General features: G+C 37.3%; 1 protein-coding gene across 2 annotated transcripts in view; it reads left to right on the plus strand.

Annotated features, from left to right (window-relative positions):
- Nucleotides 1-15783, plus strand: part of VTI1A (vesicle transport through interaction with t-SNAREs 1A) — a gene marked incomplete at both ends in the record, with an annotated part of 250042 nt that overhangs the window by 1042 nt on the left and 233217 nt on the right. For both annotated transcript variants that reach the window (XM_079535433.1, XM_079535434.1), the window contains 2 exons: nucleotides 5765-5823; nucleotides 10231-10341. In XM_079535433.1, the coding sequence (XP_079391559.1) occupies nucleotides 5765-5823; nucleotides 10231-10341 (170 nt within the window). The remainder of the gene's footprint in view (nucleotides 1-5764; nucleotides 5824-10230; nucleotides 10342-15783) is intronic.

Genomic DNA, 15783 nt, shown 5'->3' on the forward strand with positions numbered 1-15783 from the left:
CTGACAGCATTATCCAGATACTTCTTGAACTTTGGCAAGCTTGGTCCTGGGGGGTTATATCTAATTCTATGACAAGGAATTGGAAGGTCTTCTGATAAATTGAAGTTTTGATAAATTGGAGTTCAGTGACCAATCATAGGCACAGCTAAAGGATGGGAAACTTTGCCGCCTCATTGACTTAGCAAAGCAAAAAAAGACGGCATAATTCTGTCACAATCTGAAGGTACTTATGAGATTGCATTCCTGTGATTTAGATTTAGAATGAGTGTAATTGATGTTACCTGAAACAATGTTTAACGTGCAAATAGCCTCTACAAATATCTACTGAAGAGGCACAGTTAATTGTTCACTATTGTGGTGTGCCTAATCTAGGCAGCATTTCTTTTTCCCCTGCCTCAAAAAGAGCTGTTCATGTTTAAGCAGAGTAAGTATAAGGAGCTCCTGTGAGTACTGGAAGACATCATAAATATGACAGTGCCTTCTGTTTTGAAAATTGGCAGTGCTTCAAGGACAGCTTATTGAAGAGGAATAGAGATTTGATTTCCTAAATGTATAGATTATAGAGGTCATCAGTATCATTTTCTTAGTTGGAAGAATATTTTTCTTTGTAGTAGTGGGTTTTCCACAATTCTCTCTTCTAAGACAGCCACCTTATAACTCTAGAGAGGCTTTAGAGCTTAAATATGAAATTAATAAGGAGCATTGTCTTCACTGGTGACATAGCTTGGAAGCAACAGGCTTTGAATTCATAATTCTTTGAGTGGCCATTAGAAATGTGTTTTTTGTTGTTGTTGATTTATTTGTTTTTTTTTTTAGAATTTACTGTCCTATCAGAGGAGAAGGAACGCGTGTTCCCTGTGGGATCAATAGTTTGGTACAGAGCTGAATGGCCTCAAAATAATACAACAGCTAGTTTATTATTTTAAGAGCTGGTTTCTCCATGTTAGCATTTGAGGCTAGTCTTATATATCTTGGGCTGGCTTGCTTTATAGCTCCTTCTTGCATTGTACTTTTGGGGATAAAATGCTTTAGTTTTCAGAACTGTTCTGTCTTTCTGCAGCAAAATGTTCAGTTATGATTTTAAACCAAACTGCAGTCTTAGCTAGTAGAGGCATTTTACCACCTGGGTACGCAAAACACAACTCTGACTATGCTGAACACTTTAAGTAGAAATATTTTAAATGCACATTTTTCCCTTGTTTCTTACTAGGAATATTTGCAAGATCAAAACTTCTTCATCACCAGAAGCCCCAGTTAGTTCTTGTGGAGATGGCTTGGAGAGCCTCAGAAAGAGGAATGTGATTCAAGGTGGGAGGGGGACATGAGGAGAGATGCACGGGAGGTGGCATTTTTCAGCAGCAGTGATTTGAGATTGCTGATGGCCTTCTTCCTCCACGCTGGAAGAAGCAGGATGAGAAGTGTAAGGACTTGTGCTACTCCTGAATAATACAGAGAGATCTCCCAAAGTCTAGAGACAGATTTATTTCCTCCTCCTTCCCGAGATGGACCTGCTGTAAGCTTCATGTGCAGTTGGAGAAATACTGGTTAATTGTTTTGCTATTATTCCTGCATGCAGTGTTGACAGGACTTGATGCTGTCTTACATTCTAGAAGGATGATGGCTCAACAAACAATCCTGTTGTCACAGAGGCATAAATAGTTCAGCAAGAAATGAAACAGACACTCTGATACTGCAGAAACAATAAGCGGCAGGGACAGTAGAACGTCTGAGGAAGAAATATCTTCTGTTGAGCCAAGCACCACCTGGAGAATTAAAGAAAATGTTTTAAATTAAGAAATGGCTTTTGAATAGATTTTCTGTGATGCTGCTGCAGGTCTTTGGAGAATGAAGATCTTGACTGATGTGCTTTATTAATGTTCCTCAGTGTTGTCAAGAAACATCTGTCTTGTGGTTTAACCAAACATTTATATCTATTTTAATTGCTTGATCTGAAAGAAAATGTTCTCAGTACAAATTGGGATATTTAGCCTTTTTCTAGCATAGTAGCCTCTGTGAGTTGATGGTTTTGACTGGAGGGCTGATGCGTGACATCTGCATCTTCTACTGGGCAGTCAAAGCACTGTGCATCAGGTTTAACTGGAGAAAGTTCTACCATTAATTTTCTGTTATATCCCTGTAATGTAGTTTGCCATTTGCATTTTATGGCTGTGCCTCTGGAACCCAGTCTTACGGCCCAAAGAGAAATGGAGCAGTACGTGGATTTTTTTGTCTTTACTGTTGGACAGTAAACTCTGGCAAAGTGGTATTAGAGTAAAGCACCTCAGCCAGTGTAGTGAAATCTGTGAAATCTGTGTAGTGAAATTAAATGATAAAACTTCTGTAAACTGAAGTTCTGTGTCACTTAGACTTTTCCTCAGCGTGTACTAATAAAAAAAAGCAATTCCACAAGCAATGAAATTTCCTTTACTGTTAGTTCATGTCAGAGATGCGTTACCTTTCTACACTTGTAAGTTATCTGCCCTTCTGTCACAGTACCTAATGCAAGGGCAAAACTGAAAGAACAGAGGAAAATGTAATAAAAGCTGGCCTTATTTAAGTGGTACAACCTTGTGTACACATTCAGGATTCTTTGCAGTCCTTACTCAGATTCCTTACTTTTGTTTCCATTCTTTATACTTTACTTATGTGAACAGTTAAGATATACAAGCCAAGTGCAGCATTTTCTTGACAGCTTTCTGTCTGGTAGCGCAAGAACGAAAATTACATTCTAAGTTTAGATATCTTTGGTGTAAAATTGCCTTTTATTTTTTCTAGAGGATATTGCCAGTTCTGAATTAAGAGAAAAGTTATGTATACATAAAAAAATACTCAGTATTTTATACGATGGAAGTGTACTAGACAAAATTAAGTGGGTTGGAAACTACTAAAACAAAGCAGGGTAATGCACCAGTAACGTGAGAATCTTTAATTGGATCACAGCTTGTTTGTCCTGATCTGCTAGATCTGCAGCAAGCTTCCTTTACTCTGAGCTCATCTGCACACAGTCTCTGAGCACATCTTCTTGTGGATGTCGTGTCTTCCCTTTCTGTGGGCATTCTGACTGTGGAAAAACAGTGGTTGTTTCTTAGGCATAGGCATGGCATTAAGTCTGGAACTATGTGAATGAATCCAGCTGTAGCATTTCATGCTTCTTTTGCTGGCATGAACAACAGGCCTAGATGTATTGGCAGTACTAGGTGGAAGAGTTGATTGAATATCTACAGAGTAGATGCAGATGATTGTATTGTGCATTTGGAGGAAGAGTTGAATGTTGTTATAGGTCTGGAGTTCAATGACTGATGAACATTTTGTTATAGATTCCTTCAAATGTTTATGTACCAGCAAAGGAAAACATCACCGTTGAACAAATAGCACAGAGAATCAGAAGCTTAATGCTAAAATTGCACTGATAGCAGTTGAGTTGGCACAGGAATTTGTATTTTTATGTTCAGTAAATCATCTGGTGTGTGTAAATGACTGTATTGGGCTTTAATGAGCTTAGCAATAGGGTAACTGAGTATTCAGTGAAATGCTACGTAGCTTGTGTAAGTACACACAGAATTTGAACAGCATAAAATATCTTCAAAATAATAATACTCTTCCTTCCCCTCCCGCCCCCCCCCCCTGAAATTTAGGAATATAAAGTTGTTTAATTTAATGTGTATGAAAATTGTAATCCAGTGGTACTCAGGGATGTACTGAAATTGCTATGGTACATTTATTTTCTGCTGCTGTGTTTGTAATTTTATTTGAGCTTCAATAAAATGGTATTGTGCATTTTATCTCTTATGTTGTTTTTTCCTTGGTCCAATGGCATCTTGCCTGCTTCCAGGTGAATGGAGGAACAAGTATTTTGGGAGCTGAGTAGGGGATTTGAAATGTATGGACAAGGAAACAGATTCTCTTTTGGATTTCGTTATGTTCAGAAGATAAATGTCTTGCCATTAGTTTTTCTGATTTGAGTGCTGTCATAAGAATTTAGTGGGAAATTTATGAAAGACACTAGCAAAGAATGCAAAGTGCTGCACAGAAATGAACATCTCCCCCACCTTCTGCTGTGGTAGCATCTGCCAGATATGGCAGTGTGAATTTAAGTTTGCCAAGGAAGATGGTCTTTTTCCATGGCTTCAGTTCTGTAGATGGGATAACTTGATGAAATTCTGGGCCTCTTTCAAGGGTAAGAGAGAAGCTCTGTTTGTAAGGACTTAAAGGGGAGCTCTAAGATTTTATTTTTGAGAGGGTTCAAGTGCTTCCTTCTCACTTCTATCGCTGGTATAGTTCTCATTACTCAGAGGATATCACCATTTGACAATATTTTGAGACATCCTGTTTAGTTCTTACTGCTACAACATACACGCCTTGCTTTGCTCATGCAGGATATGATGATGAAGTCAAAGTGGAGTCTCTTTTTGCTCCTGGTGAACCTCACTGTCACTGGGCTGCTTGTTTATCCAGTCCTGTCTCAGGAGTCTTTGCTAAAATTCCAGATGGCTGTTCTTGAGAATTTGGGCTTCTTTGAGAAGAATTCTCCCTTAGTTAAGGACTTCAGATAATAGTCTCAATTTTGGACTGGAAATGAGTTGCCCACGTACCCCACAATACCATAGCAGCTTCTTGGGTGATAACCCAGAGCATATGCTTCGTTCTTGAGAAGCTGCCACCCACAGGATGGTGAATCCTCAGAAGATAGTTCTTCTAGTCCGTGCCATGCCTGCTATTTGCAAAGATCTCTGCGCTGTGTTTTAGGTGGAAATGTGATCCTGAACCTGATCCTCCCTGCAGGCAGTGCTCCAGTGTATGTAACTGAAGGATCGACCACGATGTTACCCTCAATGAGTATACTGGGTAAATGAGAGAATTTGAAGAGATGGTAGAGACCAGTTGTGGTGGAGATGAAGATGAATAGGCCCATGCAAATGTGATGCAGGGTGTTTATATCACTAATGAGAGGACTTAGCTGAAATTCAACTTGCTTACACTGAGATTGCTCTGTCAAAATCCCTGCAGCAAAACATTCCTTTCAGGACTAGTTCTGTTGTTTTTAAGGAAGGCTTTTTTAAGGGCACATGTTGCTTTATGTGTCAAGACTTCTGTTACTGATTACTGCCTTGGCATCCCCTGATTCCTGCCTTATTGCTACATACAACTTATAACAGAATATAGTATTTTTTTTTTATTTTCAATTTTTATTACTTAACTTTGTTTTTACTGCTACTGTAAGGTGGTCTTTTTTGTGATTCTTGTGACATTTTTTTTTCCTGTTGAAGCAGAAGGACCAGGGCTGTAGGCTCAGCCTCAGGAGGAGAGGAATAGAGACCTCTTTAATCTTCAGTTCCTGGTCTCACTGTAATTGGATTGCTTGGTTGGTTGTTTTTTTTTGTTTTTTTTTTCAACTTCTATGTTTCTAATAAACAGGATAAGTCTTTAAACCATATTTATCCATTTGGCTCGAATATATGCTTTCTCACATGAATTTGTACACACCCAGCATGTACCTGCTAAGGCAAAACTCATATATCTGGAGCAAAGATAGCTACTTTCAGAAGTAGCAAGCACTGGAAAAAAAGGCAGAAGACTCCAAGCATTCTCCATTCGCTCTTTCTCTCTCTCTTTTTTAATTTGCAAATGTGGCTATTGTAGTATGTGCTTATGTCACACAATGAATCCCTTGAGTAAGTTTTTACTTGCAAGCTTATTCTGAAATACTATATATTTTTCATGGCAAGACCACAATTATATTGGTATCTTCACAATTGTTTTTCAGATGAAAAGAAGCAGATGGTTGCAAATATTGAGAAGCAGCTTGAAGAAGCAAGGGAACTGGTATGTTGTGGCTTTTTGTATGCTAACTCTAAATTGCTGGGGAGAACTGGTATCACTAGTGGTAACATTCAACTCACCTGGTTCTCTGAAAGGTTTTAATAGTAGTGTAGTAGAGTATGAAATATTTGAGAATATGATGTACTCAAGAGGAGTGTATAAAAAAGTTAATCTTGTATTAAGTGATCTAAAGCTTGTATTATTACTGCAAGATACTAGAAGTTGCTTCAGTCTTTGAGTTGGGAATAAGGTCTTGTACTTTAAAAAATGAATTAAATGTTTTTATACCTAATATATTTTTTCTTCTAGGTCCCGTATGTCTGCTTGATTTGATCTGTCCAATTTTCTTGTAATAAGTCTTGTTTTCTCTTCTAGCAAATGAGACAAAGGGTATTTAGCTGTTTGATGTCAAAGGAATAAAGGTAGTTTGAGGTACTGAGAAGAGCATAAATGTTAACTGAGTATTAGTTAGTGGTCCACACTGGTGGAAGAATACAATACATGTTAAGCATCTGTGGCTTTTTCTGTTTTGTTTCCACTACAAATTGTCTTATACTCTAAGTGGGTGGAGTATAAAAATAAGGTTTTGCAGACTAAAGGTGTAGGTTTCAGTTAAGATTGATTGACTTTTTTTTTCCACATGCCAATAGTTCTTTGCCTGAAGCTGTTTTTGTTTATTGTTTGCAAATGTAACTCATTTGGTCTATCTGATGTCAGAGATATAATCTGATTTTTGGGATAAAGAAATGAAATTAGTTCTACTGGTGTGAAAGTTCTTCAAGTTGAGCACCTTGAATCAACTATTTGATTACTAACTAAATGGTAATATTGAAAATCACTTTCTAAAGTTTGTGGCATAGAAAGAAAAAGGTTTTTAATGTGTTGACATACCAGGTGCTTTTAGAGCAAGGGCGGAATTAGTCTTGTAGGCAGAGCATTGAAATAGGACCCAGGAAAGCTGAATCTTGGTGGAACTCCACTGCAGGTTTACCTGATGAGGATGACAAAAGACCTAACCTCTCTCATTCAGTATTGCCAGTGAGAAATACAGTAAAACTGTATATGGTAAAACTGCTGTCCATGTCACGAGGCTGTTGTGAGGGTATATTAAGGTCTTTGGGGCACTTTCATTTTCAAAAAGCTGAAGGAAAATAAGAAGAATAAAGAAGAAAGAAGAACAAGAAAATAAGTAGAAGTGCTTTTCATCTCCTTTTCACTGCAACTTGACATGGCAAAAAAAGACATAGCACTACAGGGAAATTGCAGCATGAGTGTTATGTTGAAAAATCGCTAAAATTTGGTTCTCTAATCAAAGGAAGATTGGAAGGAACAGAAATTGAGTTAATGATTCATTAGTTTTCTTCTTATGTCAGAAAAAATTCATCTACATTTTACTTATTATGAGAGTAAAAACTAAATCTTTATATCTGCATTTTCATCCTAATGATGATCTTGATTTCATATACTGACTTTTCTTTCACACTTTTGTTTTAGATCTTGTTGCTAATGCTGCTAGACAGGTGCTTAATTCAATTATTGGCTTTAAGTAATTACCTTAGATGTTTGTGATTAATGTCAAGGCTTGGGTTTAAAATCAATTTTAGCAAACTTGATAATAACAGAACTGATTAAAAAGATCCTCTTTTAAATGAAAAGCTACGCTAGAAAGCCAAAATAATCCTAATTCTTTGGCATCGATAGTTTTTGTACAAGGGTTTGTTTTTCCTCTTGTCCGATTAAAGCTTGGCTTATTTTGTTTTGGTTTATTTCCTAATTGGTTAAGAAACAACTTTCTTGTAAATATTATTGTAGAGATATTTTATTTACACTGACTAACCACTGATTGTTTTAAAACACTGTCTGCTTTGTTTGGGTGGCATCACTGCTGTAATTCATTTGACCTGTATGCAGAACTGACACCAAAATGTTATTCCCAGACTGCCTTGTAAAGCCATAGCTGCTGAGTAAGAGGTTTCTGGAGAGAAATCCTGTCATTCCTGTATCCTATGCAGAGTGTCACAGAATTGTAAATATGCTGAGTTGGAAGTGACTCAGAAGGATTGAGTCTGACCCCTGACAGGACCATCCAAAATCCAAGCTCTATGTTTAAGAGCATTGTCCAAGTGCTTCTTGAGCTCCAGCAGCTCAGTGCCATTCCCTCTGCCTCAGGCAGCCTTTTCCATGCCCACCTCCCTCTGGTGCAGAATCTTTCCCTAACCCCCAACCCTCCCCAGATGCAGCTCCATGCTGTTCCCTCAGGCCCTGATGCTTTCCCCAGAGAGCAGAGCTCAGTGCTGCTCCTGTGCTCCCTGTGAGGAGCTGTGGACTGCCATGATGACTCCCCTCAACTCCTCTGCTCTGGGCTGAGCAAACCCAGGGACCTCAGCACTCCTCACATGTCTTGCCCTCCACATCCTTCCCTATCTTCATAGCCTTTGTTTGGTTGCTCTCTAATAGTTTTATGTCCTTTGTGTATTCTGGCACCCAAAACTGCACAGTACTTCAGGTAGGGCCAAACCAGAGCATCTGCAAGATTTTTCACTGGGTTTTTAAGATAGATGAACATTGAGATAAACTTCAGTGTAAAATGAGGTTGTATTTAAATTCACATCTGCTTGGACCACTGTCTTCTGCAAGGACTGGCATGGAGATTTTCACTACAGCCACAGAATGTACTTGTTTAAAGTCATGATAACACCCGCTCACTACCCCCCCCCATCTCCACCTCCACCTCAGACAAATATGGATTCTTTGTCACTGCCTATAACATTTTCAGGAACATCACAGATGTCTCTTAGACTTTATGCTCTCTGATACTCACTGTTTAGAATGAGGATTTTGGATATTGTGTACTGCGCTCTGATCATGGCTGCAATAGATGTATTCATTTGGGAGATGGCTTCACTTTTATTTAATAGAAAAGCATTGAGACTTCATTAAAATATCCTGATCTTGCACATATAAATAGATGTAAGGGAAACATTTTCTATGCTTATGGAATGTTCAAGATAAAGTCTATTGGGGTGAAATGATAAGAAATAAACCATTTACTGTAGCTATCAGTTTAATTTATAATACCCCTTTGGAAAGTGAAGCCTGCACCAAAGAACTGGGTAGATATAGAAACAGCTTTCAATGTTTCAATTCATTACTGACTATTTAATTAAAGTCAGCTCCACAGTTTATTATCAAATACCATTTTGTATAATCAGAATAGATCAGACTGAATGACTTTCCAGTTTCTGGTAATTCACTTGATTAAATTCAGATGCTTCTTTATGTTATGAGGATGAAATCTCAAAGTGTAAGCTAGTGATTATGTAGGAATAAACTATAACTATCCCTTGTGAAGACCTGTAACCAGAAGCTTGGGACCTTAATTGAAAGGCATTTCTGTTCCAATGGTGTATTGCTCAGCTGAGATCAGTAGGAGGTGAGTAAATATTGTTTCAGGTATTTACAGCAAACAAGGAGAGCTGTTCTTTTATCTTTTTAAAGTAAGTTGGAAAGATATTAAAAGCAGGTATGGGAGTTTTTTAGCTGTGCACAACAGAATTCGTGAGGAGCCAGCACTGTGTAAAGGTGTTTCCTTAAGCCAGTGGGCAGGTAATGAGCAGGCGAGTCAATCCTGGTTTATAACTCCTTTTGATTTTCTGTAACCTGATGTCATATTCTTGCTTTTCAGGCCCGTTAAAGTTCTGCATGTCAAAAATAAGTAGCAAAACCATTTTAAAGATAAATTGTCTGACATTTTATGCATTCAACTGTATACCAGTTCTTGAACAATATTTTTATTACAATTCTAAAATCCAGTTGTTTAATGTACCTGCGTACAGATTTGGGATGTAGATTTATGCAGCCGGTTCAGAAAGCTCAGGCTACTTAATGCTGCTGAATAAGCAGAAAAGTACAATAATTATTTTATTACACATAGAGATGGTTGGTAGATAAAATTTTATACATTTATATGTCTGTATAAAATGTGTGTGTATACAAAGATAAATAAAATACAATTTGTGGAACCACACAACTAGGTGGAGGTTGGGTGTCTTCTGCATGATGTTCATCAGTGTATTCACTGCATTTGAAACTGAAATCCAGAAAGGTTTAAATAGAATCATTTTTTTGAAGTGTTAATAATGCCAGTTTTGTCATTAATTAGTTGACTTTATGCTGTGTAAAGGTTTTTCTAACATATCTCTATACTGTCAATAGGATTGACAACACTTTTCTTGACAGAGAACGTTTCTTGGTGTTTGTGAGCATTTAGCTAAACAGACTGATAGAGTGTTTTGGGTTGGAAGATCATCTAGTTGCAACTCCTGCCATGGTGAGGGACCCCTTCAGCTACAAACTCCTTCTTGCTTTAGTTGTCACTTCAACTTGCATCTCTCTGCTTTTACTTGGTAGCTCGAGCAGATGGAGCTTGAAGTCCGAGAGATCCCACCTCAAAGTCGGGGAATGTACAGCAGTCGAATGAGAAGCTACAAACAAGAAATGGGAAAACTTGAAGCTGATTTCGTGAGTTCTTACCCTACCTTGTAAAGATAGCATCCATGAGATTTTTTTAATGTAATAATACACTTATTCAGGCAACTGGGTGGATTTTTTAACTAGGATGCTGTTAAACATTGGGAGTATTTATGCTGTAGGAACAATAGTCAGCTTGAGGAAAGGCTTATAGATCTTGAGAATTAATACTTAAAATACAGTGTAAGTTTACTCTGCAGAGAAAATAATGATTCATTTAAAACAGTATGTAGCAATGTGGCAGTAGCAGGAAAACCAATATAATCACCAACTTAGGGAAATTTTGAATGTGGTTTATCTCATATCTACTTAATGTCTTACTGTGATTTCTTCTTTCCATTGCACCTAGATTATTCTTGGCTTTTGTACAAGTATATTCTAAATACTAAATGTTTCAAATAATGGATACAAACTAACAAGATTCTCTTGTCTAAGGGCTTTTGCTGCAGTGGTCTTTTTTTTTTTTTTTTTTTTTTTTGTGTGTGTGTGTGTGTGTGTGTGTGTGTGAGTACCATTTGCACTGAATAGATTTACACAGAGACAAAACTGTTTCCTCTGAAGTCCTGAAAAGGTTCAAAGGGATTGCAAAATATGGGGAAATGCTTTGTTAATTGGCAGCAGCTCAGTACCTGCAGGGTGGGGAGAAAGAAAGAAATGTTGGCGTTCTTTTCCATTTGCTAGAGACCTGAATTTTCTCGGGATGCTGGAGGCAGTTTATTCCTTCAGGGGAGAAGAGCCAATGTTTGTACCTGCAGCCAGGAAATCCAGCTGACTGTCATTCCTCTGTGTTTCTGCCAAGTTTTGAGGAGTTGCACAAAAATGTATTATCAAGAAGGTGGCTGTAATTTTGTAAAGTTTGAAGAATGTTAGGATAAAAAGACTTGCATCGAAATTTTAGATGATTTCATGCTGTTCCCCTCTAGGAAGTGTGTATGGCCCTGTTGGGTAAACAGTGGCTTCCAAAAGAGAACAATTTTTAGGCCAGGAGTGAATGTTATTTATCTCCTCAGGGGCAGGAGAATTCCCAGTCAACATTTGTTATTTTTATTGCTGGCCTATTTCTCTATACAGCCAGAAGAGGGAAATTGGTGCTTATGCTTCCAGACATTTGGGAATGGGAGAGTTCAGAACTGGATGCTCTTTATGGAAGAGGAGAAATGAGCATATGTGGAAGAAGTGTGTCAGAACACTAGCAGTTCACATAATTGTAATATGTATATGTTTTGTATATCCTTCAATCGTATGTATATGACTGAAGAACATAAGGATTTGCTAAGAGTGAGGGAGCCAAAAAAAAGAGTGGGAAAAGATTTGTATAGAAAACAAAATTGTTGTTTCAACTAAATTCCCTATATTATCCCAGTCCCTAGGCACTAACATTTTTCTTAATTTTGTATCTGAGTGTTAGAGAATCTTTTTGACTTATTCTCCAGACAAATAGCAAGTTATTGGAAACTATATAACAAAGTGATTCAGTTGTGAGTTCAAAGGAGGAGAGGAGGAAGGAAAGGAAATGTTATTTTGACTCTTTAAAACTGCTGTCTGGAGGGCCACTGAAGGCAGGAAGTTGAGAATATTTGCTGAAATGAGAGTGCTTTTGTGTGTTCTGTCTGAATGTTGACTTGAATGAGTTGTGACCTGTTTGATTGTAAGCAAAGCATGTAGAGTTTCTTTAAGAGCTTTAGCAGGCCTTTAGAGAAAGCAGATCTTAGTATTTTAAAATGAATTCACTTTTACAGATGAAGGGAAATCTTTAGTTCAGAATGATGCTGGCAGTTTCAGGTTAGGATCAGCTTGCAGGTTTGCTGCTGGAAGTTCTCAGGTCTTCCAAAAGTCATGCAGATGTGAGTTTGCAAAGTTACATGTTGTTCGTTATAAATGGATTGGAATCTCAGCTGGATCCCGTTGTACTTGACTTGGCCTTCTGTCCTGTGTGAAACAACATGTCTGCTAAAGAGAGGACATCTCTTCGTCATCTTGAAGTGTATATTTCATTTAAGTAAATAGTGTCTGTGAAATGAATTGCAAAAGTTATATCGCTTAGTATGCAGTCTTTTAAAGTGAGGTCTATATTTGAAATGTGAAGTGAATGCAGAACTGGGACTGGTATATTTCATTTATATTCATCATAATGAATATGAGCCTTGATCTTGCAAATTTCACCTCACCCAAGCAGGTATGAAGTACAGCAGCACAGCAACATATTTAAAAGTTAGAAGTAAATATGAGGAATGTAGACTGTTCAGTCCTTACTTGGAAGATAGTCAACATCCATGTTTCTGATATGTAGTATCTAACGGGGGAGTTTTTTTGATCTTGGGCAGTATACAAAAAAAAAAAAATGACAATGTTGGGCTGTGACTTGCTTATTACTTCACTATATACTGTGGAATCTTGATGAACATATCATGGTTTGTTGTGGTACTTATTGGTTGTTGGTTTGGTGTGGTTTTTTTTATGCACATTATTATATCAAAAATATAGCCTAAAAAAAATATGGGTTTGAGCTTAGTCAAGCTGCACTTTGAAAAGTTGATCAAAAAATGGCTGTTAATTTTTTGATCAAATGAGAACAAGCTGTAAAGAGAGATTTATTTCCATTCTTTTCAGGCCTTATTGTGTTGAGTCTCATACACAGTTACTTATAGCAGTACCTGCAGTCCAAAGGTGTGTTTAGAGGGAGTTACATCTACACCATTCACTGTATTGTATATGGGTAATTTGTAACCCACTAGTTGTATTGAGTGATATCAGAGGGGAAAAAACTGACTTGTTCCATCTTATTACATACCTTTTACAAAGTAACAGTGTGAATCAAAGCAAAGATAGTTCATTTTGATAATTTAAGGTATTCAGATACCATAGCACTGTGATTTACATATAGGGGAAAAATAAAAATGAAAGTATAACACCTCAACCAAAGCTGGAGGCTAAACAATGGTTTCTGATACTCACATCCATGCTGTGCAGCCTTCCTTAGGAAGGGTCTGTTGTGTAGCAAATGATTCTTCTGATTTGTGAAGAAAATACAGGTATGGCCATGCCAGATTAGATCAATTGCTGCTGGCATAGTTCCAGCAGTAGGTACCTAGGGAGAAACATAGGAAAAGGACAAGAATGAAGTGGTATTTCTATTCAAGAAAGCTGTGTACATGTCAAAAGGCAAGTTTCAGGGTTGCTTACTATAGTCCATGAGCATCTATCATGATGAAATTAAACTGTTTGGTAAAGGTTCTGTGTTTTTCTTTTAACTTTGAAAATAAGATAATCAAACCAATAATGTATTATCAGTACAGCACCTTTATAGTGGGGTTTCATTTCTGTTAGGTACTGAAAACTGTTGTCCCCAGACTTGAGTGACTCTTGGGCTTTTGCTCGGCGCAGGCTTGCTGGGCTGCAGAGGCAGCGGTAATGGCTCTATCTTGTGGCCTGAAGTGGAGTTGCATACCATGTACGTGTGTTTGCTGGCTTCATTTTGGGACAACCTACTTACTGAAGAGTTTTTGAAATTCTAGTTTCCTACAAGCAGCTTTTTCTTTTCTTTTCTTTTCTTTTCTTTTCTTTTCTTTTCTTTTCTTTTCTTTTCTTTTCTTTTCTTTTCTTTTCTTTTCTTTTCTTTTCTTTTCTTTTCTTTTCTTTTCTTTTCTTTTCTTTTCTTTTCTTTTCTTTTCTTTTCTTTTCTTTTCTTTTCTTTTCTTTTCTTTTCTTTTCTTTTCTTTTCTTTTCTTTTCTTTTTCTCTGCACCTACAAAGGCATCATCTTGTGGTTTAAGCTGGGAAATATTTTGTTCTCAATTATTCCATGTGTATAACGTCCACGGTGACCAATTGCATGAAGCTATAAATGCAAACAAATGCCTTTATTTAATTGTAATGGAGGGGTTATAAGAAAAAAGGGGACAGACTCTTTAGCAGGATCTGTTGTGATAGGATAAGGGGAAGTGGTTTCAGACTGAAAGAGGAGAGATGTAGGTTGGGGAAAAAAAGAAGACATTTTTTACACTGAACACTGAAGCAGGTTGTCCTGAGAGGGAGTAGATGCCCTGTCCCTGGAAACACTTGAGGTCAGGCTGGAAGGGACTCTGAGCACCTGATCAATCCGTGTAGGTGTCCCTATTCATTGCTGGGGAATCGGAATGAATGACCCAGATGACACTTTAGGTCCCTTCCAACTCTAACAATTCTATTGTTCTATGATTTTATTATTTTTTTTCAAGTAGGCTTTTTTTCTTTTTCAATTATTACCCCAAAACTTTAGGTACCTAAAGTACCCAGGGAACTTTAAACAGTAGGAATATATGGTAGTAGAAAGCTGTCTGGATTTTACCAATTCACTTTGATCAGAATCCACTCCAGTTTGTATGAAACTGTAACTATCTAAACATAGCAAACGTGTGGTTATCGGTTATTCGTCCCAAGGGTTCATCGTACAGAAACAATATCAGGACAGTGAAAAGCTAACAGTTTGAAGCATTCAAATAAATGAGGGAATATAAAAATCCACTCCAGATCGTATTATGTAGTAATGATAACCAAAGGTAAAATTTGCAGTCTTTAGTTCAGTCAGTAGTGAAAATACATATTCATGTTGCATACATACTTCGGGTTTTGTTTAAATTGTTAAAATGATAGCTATTGTTAAGCTTTCAAAGCATTTAAGGTGATAAGTAGCAGGAAGTCATTAGATAGAGCTTCTTTTTGTGGCTCTGAGAAGTACCAGCTTACTGCAGAAACTGACCTTAGGGAACAGCTACAATTGTGCCAACCATCATCTGGCTGCTTTTAGCCAGTACTACTGCCCTTATTTCAAATTCTGGCATCTACCCAGTCAAACGTTCATGTGGTTACAAGCATAATAAAAGACACTTGTCAAAAGATGAGTTAGAAACCTGTATCTTTATAGCAGTCTTCCTCAGCTTTCCAGACTGAATTATAAGTTTGGCTATTGGACTGCTGTAGAGCAAAGCATTTCTTTATATTTAAAATTTCATAAAATGTGCAAGAGACCGACGTGTTTAGCTTTGTAATTGCATCCCAGATGTTAAAAACAAGGAACTCGCTATCTATACATGTCATGTATGCACATGCACCCTGCATGGGGAGGCATGCCTGTAGCAAAAACCTGATCTTGTTGATCTTTCTAAAATCAGATTAGTTTTTGGAATGTAAATAGTACATTTCTTTTGTAATAGGGCTGGAAAGGGTTTGTTTTAATGCACATGAGATGAAACATTCATTAAGATTCAGAAGAATATGAAATATCTGACAATCTATTAACAATCTAATTTTGGGAAAATATTTCTTAGACAAATGTTCCTTTGCTGTACTATGTTTATATATATCATAGCCTTTTGAGATAAGTAACCAGTCCTCTATACTAGTGTTTTTTTTTCCCTTTTTCCTTTTTTTAATAACTTCTGATATTTTTGCTTTC

Source organism: Tetrao urogallus, assembly GCF_951394365.1.
Source record: "Tetrao urogallus genome assembly, chromosome: 5".
Classification (NCBI taxonomy): Eukaryota; Metazoa; Chordata; class Aves; order Galliformes; family Phasianidae; genus Tetrao; species Tetrao urogallus.